At 42.1% G+C, this 10,763-nt stretch overlaps 1 protein-coding gene across 1 annotated transcript in view; it reads right to left on the bottom strand.

Moving 5' to 3' along the window:
- Window positions 1–819: 819 nt before the first annotated feature.
- Window positions 820–10,763, bottom strand: part of MARC1 (mitochondrial amidoxime reducing component 1) — a 16,656-nt gene continuing 6,712 nt past the window's right edge. The window contains exons 3-7 of the mRNA XM_018572048.1: window positions 9,277–9,442; window positions 5,876–6,016; window positions 4,293–4,357; window positions 2,957–3,028; window positions 820–1,008 (exon numbers count right to left, since the gene is read on the bottom strand). Of these exons, the coding sequence (XP_018427550.1) occupies window positions 882–1,008; window positions 2,957–3,028; window positions 4,293–4,357; window positions 5,876–6,016; window positions 9,277–9,442 (571 nt within the window). The 3' untranslated portion in view covers window positions 820–881. The remainder of the gene's footprint in view (window positions 1,009–2,956; window positions 3,029–4,292; window positions 4,358–5,875; window positions 6,017–9,276; window positions 9,443–10,763) is intronic.

Here is a 10,763-nt window from a genome sequence, read left to right as displayed (position 1 = left end):
AGGAGAATCATACATACTGCCAGCTGTGGCTTATCAAGGGGGACAATTGTAATGTGAACCCAAAATCTATTTTGTAGTATGTTTGGGGTCATGTCTCACTGTATACAGTTTTCTTAAAGATGAACTCCAGGACAAAAAATGATTAGCCCTTGCAGAGGGGCTACCCCAACACTGCAAGGGTTAACTGCTTGTTATTGCCTAGGTTAAAAAAACAAACATTTGTGAAGCATTTTCAGTGCAGTATTAAGGTGCACATTGAGTATGTAGGTGGTCCCCTTCTGGGGACTATTTATAAACAATTCATAGAGCCATCTGTCCTGTGAATCTCTGTGAAAGCTTATTCTGTGCATATAGAGGCAAAAACACACTTAATGTAATACCGCATTATGGCCACAAGAAGGAGCAGAGGAGCATAGGAAATATTACTAATTCAATATGCTCCTCAGTTCCATCTAGTGGCCATGTTGTGGTAATACATCACATTCGACCTGAAAGAAAGTATATAAAGAATGTTCGTTATTGCCTCATTCACACATTCACTGAGACTGGCAGGGCGAATTGTTTATAAATAGACCCAAACCGCTGCAAACAAGAGTGGGCGAGTGTAGCACCAATGCTGAGGTAAACAGTCCCATTCCATTGCATGAACCGGAGTTTAAATGGGATAAATGTCAGGAAAAGCACCTGGGTGTAAAAGGGACATGGAAAAAGAAACTGCCCCATCTTAACACATACAACACATGGCATTCACGTAGCTGGGAATACAATTTATGGTGGATCCGGATGATGCAAACATGGGAAAGAGCGTGGTACAGATCTCTCCAGGTACGGCCAGTCTTGGTCCAGTTAATGGTTTGGTGGTTGGTTGTGATCATCAGCATTCAGTAGAATATCTCATATACAGGATCTCCAACTTTGATTGTCCCCGTCTTCTGAATTCTCACAAATTGTCCAAAGAGTGGAGATGACTTATAGACCTCCTTATCCGCCGTGTCACACAGCCGGTAACTGAGGGGAGAAACAAATCAATGTGATGGAAGCTGCAGGATGAGGGTGAGCAGGTTTGACAACTAGCTCTCTATGGTTCATGTATTGCCAGTTAGAATAATAAACTGGCTTGAATCTGCTTGGTGGCTTTAAGGGATGTCTTAGAAGGCAGAAATGGGCCTGCAGGGGGAGTGGTTTAGAACTGCTGTGCTGAATCACAAGGAGGGGTTCCCAGATCACCAGACTACTGACACAAGGAGGTGGGGCAGACGGGTGCACTACAGCACTGCCTGGGTGAAAATCTGAATTGCTGAACAGACAGGCCTTGCCCCATGTATGTCTATTGAAGTCTGAGGCCTGATTTACACGTGCGATTAGTCTATATTGTAAATTCTGGTGGCAAGAATCTTCATACTCTTGTGTACAGAATGACAGATGTTTGTGAATAGCTGTGGCGCTCAGCCTATACAGAGCAATGACAGGTTGATGGCAGCAGCAGCTGCCCGTGGCTGTTCGCACATCCAGCGATTAGCTGCTGTTTGGGAAAGATGTTCATCCCTGGACGCAGTCTGTCTGCGTCCAAAGACAATCATCTGTCCCTAACTGCAGGTAATCAGCGAAAACCCAATTACATCTGAACAGCCTCAAACAGCTGCGGCCACCTTCAGCCAGCCATTGCTTTGTACAGGCTGAGCAGCCACAGTTTTTTTGCTAACAATTGTCAGAGAGAGAATTTAAAGTAACATAATAAAATGTGTAAATTGTATAATAATGTTTATGTTTTATAGTGTTTTTTTATGTCGTGATCAATGATAAGTTCATGGCAATTATTAGAAAATATCACGCCGCACTATGTAAATCTTATTTTGAAGGGAAATTTCACCTTTTGCGAAGATAAGTAAATAAAATGCACACTAAGAAATTATAATGTTTATGCATAGGAGCCAGTGAATCATTGATCAGTAGATTGTGGATGCAATGCTCTGGCCAGGGGCGTCCCGAGGCCGGGTGTCACCCAGAGGAGAGACCGGGTGACACCCTGCCGTGACATCATCGCGCATGTGCGGCTGTCTAATTGATGCCTGCCGGCGGCTATCTTGGTGATGGTCGCCGGCAGAGAGAGGAGGGGACGTTCACCCGGTAGGATGAGGTATGCAGCCAGGTCCCCTCCTCTCTCCTGACACTGTCAGCCATTTTGGTGTCACCCCTCCAATGGTATCACCCGGGTGCGGGCTGCACCCCCCTTGTGACGCCACTGGCTCTGGCTCCTGCAGACTCTTCCTCCCATCCATGTCTGTAAAGAGGTATGGACATTCAGTCACATGGAAGGGAGGAAGTATGAATAGACTACAGATGTGTCACCACACTTGTATTCCATTGAAATGACAAGTCCCATCTGCCACTGTGGATCTGTGAATGGATGACGTGGCTGTGTGGGCAGGGCCATGCACAGCCGCACTGAATTTGAACAACAGAAGCAGCCTGCGGAGAGAAGAACCCTGCAATTCAGGTAAGGGGGGGGGGTCTCAATCTGACCATATATAGAATGTAGGTGTGATATGACACATGGTCAGAAAGGTGCTACTTAGCCTTTAAATATTGACAGTTCTTATGTAGAGATGACCACCGAACACCTTTAACCTAACATGGCCGCTTAGGCTGCCCAGCAAGCTATTTTATATAGCTGGTGCCATTTATTCTTAAAGCAACCCCAGCGCATCTGCTTTGCAGCGCACCACAATGCATGGTAATGTTCTGCCATGGGTTGTGGTTACAAAAAAATGCATGCGCTTTTTTGACACGTTGTGGTGCAATAGGCAGCCCATTCAAATGAATAGGCTGCCCTATCGCAAGGCACGTTAAGTTGCAGCATAATACGTGTTAACACGGGTGCACTGACGCACTGCAGCAGTGTAATCCCAGCCTTAAACGTTAATCGGGATTTTGGCAACTATCTTCCTAGACAGACCTGCGCATTGTCTCCAGGGGCTCCTTCATATTAATGATTCCTGTGTCGGGATCCACCGTGGTCAGTATACACCTATAAAAAGCAGACATAATACACGGACATCAGTAAAATCATGATGAAGAATAAATTAAAGAAGAATTCTGCTAAGTACAATTTACATCTAAACCGGCCTCATAACACAACCTCAGGAAAGCCAAAACCATTCTAGGGGGGAAAAAAGACTCTGGGGCTCGTTCCCATAGGAACTGCTGCTGCTCATTAAAAAAGTACAGGACATTCTTTGGGGCATGATGACGCATTTTTGGCCTCAACAGACTTCAATGGGAGCACCTGAATACTGCATGTAGCGCTCATTTTTCAAGCAATTTTGTGCCTAACAACCATCTCCTCCTCCTAGTATTTGCACTGGCTAAAACAAAAACGCTCAAGCCTGAAAATGCGCAAATTATGCATGTCCAAAGAAGCTTAAAAATGCGCAAAAAATGACCAAAGGTGCCGATGCTCAGGTATGAATGGGGGCTTACTTAACTGAATGTATTCTTCCTCGAAAGGAGACTACCAAGTGGAAAATATGATCATAAGATATGAAGATACACAATCGCTCCTCATAGTAAACTTGGTGATAAGGTCATTGGAAATGATAAGGGGGAACTCTTTCTCTGGAGGAAAAGAGGTTTGCACTCTACATATGGAAAGGCTTCTTCACAATAAGAGATGTGAACTTGGCTACCACAGGGACTAGTTCTAGGTAACTTAGTGCTTTGTTGATGCTGGATGAGTTTCTAAATGCACAGAATATAAGCGGTTATAAATAATAGTAATAACACCAGAGATTGTTGATCCAGGGAATATCTGATTGCCTTAGGGGAACAAGAAAGATTTTCCCCCTCATTGGAGTACATTAGACCTCGCTTTATAAGGGTTTTTTGCTTTCCTCTGGATCAGATTTGGGGTTAGAGTTCTTTATATGCAGATTTTCAATGTATTTATTTATTTATTATTATGCTGGATGAACCTGATGGACTTTTTTCAATCTAACTATGATTGCTCTGAGCTGAATGAAAGCATTGAACAGAGAGGTGTAATTTAAGCGAATCAAACAGATTTACACTCTCTATTGGTCCTGCTTGTAGTTGTCATTAGGACAGAAAGTGATGGGACAAAACATTTTCAGAACCAGAGAAAGGGTAAATCTTCCAATAGGTACTCTAACATTTTAGTCTTGGTTCCCAGGGTTACCTCAGGTCTTTTAGGAAGCTAGAAACATCCCTGGTTTATATATAAGTTTACTTTTAGATTAGAAGGAAACACACATACAATATGTGTCTATACTGACCGTGGACAAGGCATGACTCGTTTCAGCATCACACGTTCAGCAATCTGAATCTCCTTCCAGGAGTCCTACAATCGAAGATAACAAAATATTATATATACATATATTTGAGGGTCCTCATTATCCAAGGAGTTTAATGAAAAAATATGTAGTTGATAGATACATAAAACAAAGCTCACTTCACCAAACCTTCATGTATGTTTTATTAAAAAAGTTTTAAAAAAAATTGTAGCCACATTGGCTCTTTACTATTTATTTTCATCTTTGCCACGTGAATTTACTGGCCTCTGTATGAACTCTGAGTCTGCCTTAACATTTCCCCAACAACTTTCAATGCAAGCAGTAAAGACTTCTGCTTGCAGATGCAGACAGAAGAAACAGCAGGCTTGATTGACAATCACCCTTGCCCCATCCTCTTCTCTGCCCCATTCCTTTCACTGCAACTTTTTTGTAGTAAAAAAATCAGACCATAAAGGAGGACAACTGAGGAGGGAAGAGGGACAGAGGGATTTGGTTCCAAATAAGGGACAGTTCCTCCAAATAAGGGACAGTTAGGAGCATTACAGCAAGTATAGTATTATTTATAATACAAACAATATAATAATAACAATAAAAATAATATAATACGAGTACAATATATATTTTTCTACAATAAAAATATGCTGAAAGGTTTTTGTGCACAAGACGTAGCAATTTTTCTATTTGACCACTAGGAGGCAATATAATACAGCAAATCCACCCCAGGGCAGTGAAGTCCTGCATTTCTCAACTGTGTTAGACACCAGTTTAATGCAGTTTACCAAGTAGCCCCTGGTTGTTGTGGTTTGTCTGACGTACCTCCTGCTTTATCTCCCAAATATGTATATTTCTCATCCATATGCTTAAAATGCAGTAGCATACTGACTTTAATTTTATCAGATGGACCCCTAGGGGTATCCCTAATACATGATGAGAACCACTGGTGTAGGTTGGCCAACAGAGGGCAGTACTGTCATCCCATGGAATGCTCCACTGCTATAGGATTATTCCTAGCTACCACAATTGTAATATCCGTATATCATCACAGTTTTAAGCCACATCAGCAAATCCATGTCTAGATCTGCTGGCCACTCATATGCTCCAATAAAACCATGCCCTTTTGTAGAAAGCCCAACCCTTCCCATCATACATGTTCTCAGCAAGCCCAACACATCCAATCACACCTGTTTTTAGCAAGTTCAGCCCATCCAATTACACCTGTTTTCAAGAAGTACAGCCAATCCAATTACACCTGTTTTCAGCAAGCCCAACCCATCCATGTAGCTAAGGATAAGTAGTGCTTACTTCATTACTCACAAAGGATGGGTAGTGCTCCCCCCATCAATCACTAAGTGGTGCTTACCCCATCAGTCAATAAGGATGAATAGTGCTTCCCCCACCAATCACTAAGGATGGCTAGGGTCAACCTCATCAGTCACTATGGATGGGTAGTGCTGCCTCCATCAGTCACCAAGGATGAGTAGTGCTTCCCCAATCAGTAACTAAAGGTTGGAAATGCTTCCTCCATCAAGTTTTGACTTTTAGATTGACTTGATTGTGTAATTTACCTCGGCAAAGGCTCCACATCCAGAGACCACAATATTTGGACGAAAGTTTCTGATGGAGACTTTATTTTCCAGTTTGGAGTTCAGATCTTCTAATGAGGCTTCAGAGAGTAGCAGGAGGGGGCTAAGGTCAGGGTATGCAACCTAGTGAACAGTAAGACAATACCAAAATGAAAATACTGACAATAGTGTTGACCATTTAGACAAGTTATCACAGAAAAGTTTGACTGCTTAAATATCTTAAGAGCTCCTGAACAGCGATTTCTGAGCCCTAAGTGACAAATTCTCCTACTGGAACCTTATAAGCATGCAATCAGTTGACAAATGTTCCCTCTTCATCGGGGTTTCCAGACTTTCCTTCCATTCCCATTAACAATGTATGTTTTGCAGGTAAACCCATATAAGCTCAGATGGAGTAATCAGTGCCTAAGCAATACAAATGATCTGCTCATGTGGATATCTACAAAACACAAACTGATGGCAAGACTTGAGGATGGGTTTGGGGCTGTTTTGGGTCCCAGATGAATGCCAGAAGTGGCCAAAACTTTGAAGTTTGGTCAAATTGTGCTGAAGTTTGAATGGATTCGGCTGGGTTTATTATGTTCCAGCAATAATGTATAAATAATCAAAAAGTTATTGTGACAGTCCATAGTTGCAATCTGATCCACTGGGCTAGTAGAGATTTTCAGAAGCAGTGATCAGAATGGAGGACTCAGGGAGACTGATTCATTAATAACTTTATTCAATAGAAACTACTGCTGTTAATACTGAATTAGCTAAGTTAAAATGACAAGCTTGGAAACTGGACCCAGAACCCCAAGGCCCAGATACTACAACTACACATCCCTATTACATTCAGTCATAGTGGGACTAGGAGCTTTCAAGGTAAAGACGAGGAAAGCTTTGCACATGTTTTTGACCTTTGAGGATATCAGGCACTATACCTGTTAGCTGGGACAGTAACATTCAATAAGGGAGGGACTGCTAATTGTTTTAATTATTTTGATTAGTAGCCTCACGCAGTTGACTTTTATCAATCTACAGGATTTATGTTAATCTAAATTCTGTGTAATACCCTGCAGAACAAGAACCCACAGCTTCATAAGGGGTCAGTAGGTAGAGCCGAGCCAAGGGGTATGCAGAAGAGATGTGCATTATGGGCTCTTCAGCAGGAAAGGGGGTGCAAAAAAGGCAGAACCTGCAACCTATGCTGCTGTAGTTCACAGCTCATGAAGGGGGCCACTTTGACTTTTTGCCCTGGGTGCTCAAGGACCTTATCCCAAAACTGTAAGTAGGAGTGAATTTCCTAAATCCTGGGTTGTGTATATCTTTGTGTACACCTATGATATATTACATCTAGTTATTCTCCTTCATTTTGCCATACACTGTCCAGATCCGTGCATCCGTCCCAGTATGGGCAGATGTGTGGGAAGAACCATACAGCCACTGTGTCATTGATCTCTCTGCTGGCCATGGCTGCACGGAATACCTGTGACTCCCATATGCATATACAAACGCATGGCCGGGTGAATGAGCGCTATTAGGGTCCAATACACAAGGGAATTAAAATAAATGCATCCAGGTGCATTTAAAATTAGCTTTAAATGCACCTGGACTGGACGCATGTATTGCTTTGCTTTGACTGAATGCACACCTGGAAGTTCAGCAGCATCTAGGTGCATTCAGTCTAGCTGAGTTTACGCAAACATGAATTTTCTGCGTCCGGGGAGCATTTAACCTGATTTTACATTGCTAAACACACCGAAATGCATGTAAATGCGGCTAAACCCAGGAACATCTAAGCGCAGGAAAAAGTGGCCTGGGAAGCTTAAAAGTTGTTTATAATTCTCAGATAACTTCCACTGTGTTTAACGAAGGAGAGCCATGTGCATGGGGGCCAACTGACAGTACGGATAGGCTTTAATCACACAGGTGAAGGGCTTTTAAATAGTGTTTCTGTTTTAATATGGTGGATTAGATAAAGACACAGTGGGTCGAAACGCGTTATCCACTAATAGCTCAGTGTCTTTGTTCACGGATGGGTCTTATCTTTACTTTGGGAGTGCTGACATCTTCGATATCTTGACACTATTCCAGCATTACCAACAGGTGTGTTCCAGTATTATCATATTACAGATAGATGGGAGTGGGGTGGATTGGGAGAAAGATACACACAATGTATACTCAAATGAAAAACTGATAAAATCAGGAAGAAGCATTGTTTTTGGCAGAAGAGACTTTGCACATCTCTTCTGTCAAAAAAAAAACTCCAACAGTTTTAATAGTATAATTGTTTTACATAGTTACAATATTAAAATTAAAAATAAAGTTAAAACATTTTATTTATTTACATTTTTGCACATTTGTCAGCCTACAATAAAAACAAAGCAGGATTCTTGTTTGCTATTAAAAATAGTGTAACCAAATAAAAGCCTTAAGGCCAAACTAAACTTCCAATGTTAACCGATAGAGAATTATGGTAGAGGAGACTCTGCATGTCTCCACTGCCATAAAAAATTTTCCCCTACCTGCTAACTATTTTTTACAAATTATCCACTGACAGCAGTGCTTTACAGATGCTGGGAGTAAGTGTTGGGTGTCATGTGGGAGTTACACTATCCCAGCCAATTGAGATGGCCAAAGACTCCTAAAGCCGGAAGAAGATGGAAAAAGATGGAAGCACCAATGGTGGATCAACAAGGGAGATCGATGGCACTTTACAAAATACGTGTGCCATTACTTTCTATTTGCACATACATGATAAAATCTGACTTTTTGGCTAGAAAAAAGCTTCAGACCCCCAAACAATTATATATTTTCTAAAAGCAGTGGCCCTGTGGAATACAAAAATGCTAGTTCCAAATTTCCATCAGGGTAGACCTGCCGTGCCAGTCCCAGGGCCACATTGGGGGACAGCGAAGCTCAGGGAAGCCGGCGGTGGCACCAGCGGCAGCGGAGGGACACACACACACACGCACCGTAAAAGCGACCCAGTGCCTTTACAGATGTCAGATTGCTTGAACAGAAACAGCAATCGCCTGCTGTTTAAAATGCTACCAGGAACACGGCTGCAGCAACAGCTGTGTTCTTGGTATAACCACTTCAAGCAGGTGACGTGTAATTACGTGGGCCCGCTAGAAGTGGTTATTGTCCTTAAAAATGTCTTAAATTACTTGGGTATGCTAATTTGGCCTGGATATCTAGACATCAATGATGTCTGGTCACAAAGGGGTTAACAACTTGCTCTTTGGACATGGCACATGACAAGAAGCCGGATCAGATCATACACTGGTATTCATCAATGTCTCAGCAACCACGTAATTTCCGACTTCCAGGTTTATGGAGTTAATACATGCAGAGTGTCTGCTGATCTAATGAAGGATGCAGCGGTTATTAAGGCTCACCTGATCATTTTCATTATATACCGGATATTCGTTCTTCGGATTCCGGCGCTTCATCCTGTCCTCAAACTGTACTATACGGTACGTCTGAACGCTCTTCAAGAAGTTTGTGATCCAGCGAGAGGCTTCGTCTCCGCAGTCTCTGCCTGAGACCTCATTCCCATGGACCCTCAAAAATAAAAACATAGCAAAATAGACATACCATTTCTTTTCATGTATTCTTCTACTGGGTCCAGGAAACATTCACATATCGTCAATAATGTGCACAACTATCATAAGTAGGGATGCACCGATACCGATACTAGTATCGGTGCCGATACCGAGTATTTGGGTGAGTACTCGTACTCGCCCAAATGCTCCGATACCTAGCACGAGTACTTCCTGTATCAGGAAGCTGGGCAGCTCGTCATTACACGCTGCCCGTTTTCCTTATTGGCTGGGAAACTGCTCCATGCTCTCTCGTCACTTGTGATGAGAGAGCAAGGAGCCGACTTCCCGGAAAATCAGGAAGCCGGGTAGCGTGTAATGACGCGTTTTCCGATTGGTCAGAAAGCTAGCCAATCCGGAAGCCGGGTGCCTTGTAATGACGCAGCGCCCGGCATTCTGATTGGCCGGTAAGCCGGCGTCATGCTCCCTCATCATCTCATGAATCATATTAGGAACTGACCTAAAATCATTAGTTTGTATTGCTTTAGAAAAAATGTGACCTGGTCCTTTAAGAAAAAGTATCGGTAATTGGTATTGGTGAGTACTTGATCAAAAGTATCGGTACTCGTACTCGGTCTTAAAAAAGTGGTATCGGTGCATCCCTAATCATAAGGGGAGGGGTAGGGTGATCCGGGAAAAAGTCAAACTCCAGCCATAACTTTTCTTTTTTGGATAGACTTTGGAAGAGTAAATATTTTACCAAGTTCTTATTGTTGTGTAATATAGCCAATAGGAGCATCAAAGCCATGTTTTAAGAGTGCAAAGTATTTTATTGATTACACAGCAAAGTAACAGGAAGGCAATGCATTATGGGGGCTAGGCAAGCCACCTTCATCAGGACTACAAGACACATAAAAAAAGAAACTTTGCTAAGCAATAATAAGCAATAATTTATTTATTTTTACACTTTCTTTGCTTTACTCTATGACATAGAAAGGCATGCATTACGTGTCAGGAGGAATGACATATTGTATCAATGTGCAGTAAGGGTACCAACCAAATTGTCAATGTCTGTATACCTGCATGTCTTTGGTATTTCATAGTGTAAAGCCAAGAAATCATGAAAAGAGATACATTTTTGCTTTTTCTATGAAGATACTCTAAAATGGTCGGGGAGGATTTATTGGTACCACTAGACAATGTTATATATGATTGGATCATAGTGATATTTCAAACTGTTTTCTGTAATTAGTATCACACATCTTCAATCTTTCGGACTAGTTACATGGAGAAAAGTAGCCACTCTGCTGTTTGGTGTCATTGTGTGCACCACACTGAACATG

This window comes from Nanorana parkeri, unplaced genomic scaffold (assembly GCF_000935625.1).
Source record: "Nanorana parkeri isolate BGI_ZX_2015 unplaced genomic scaffold, ASM93562v1 scaffold43, whole genome shotgun sequence".
Taxonomy (NCBI): domain Eukaryota; kingdom Metazoa; phylum Chordata; class Amphibia; order Anura; family Dicroglossidae; genus Nanorana; species Nanorana parkeri.
This window is presented reverse-complemented; position numbering and strand designations above follow the sequence as displayed.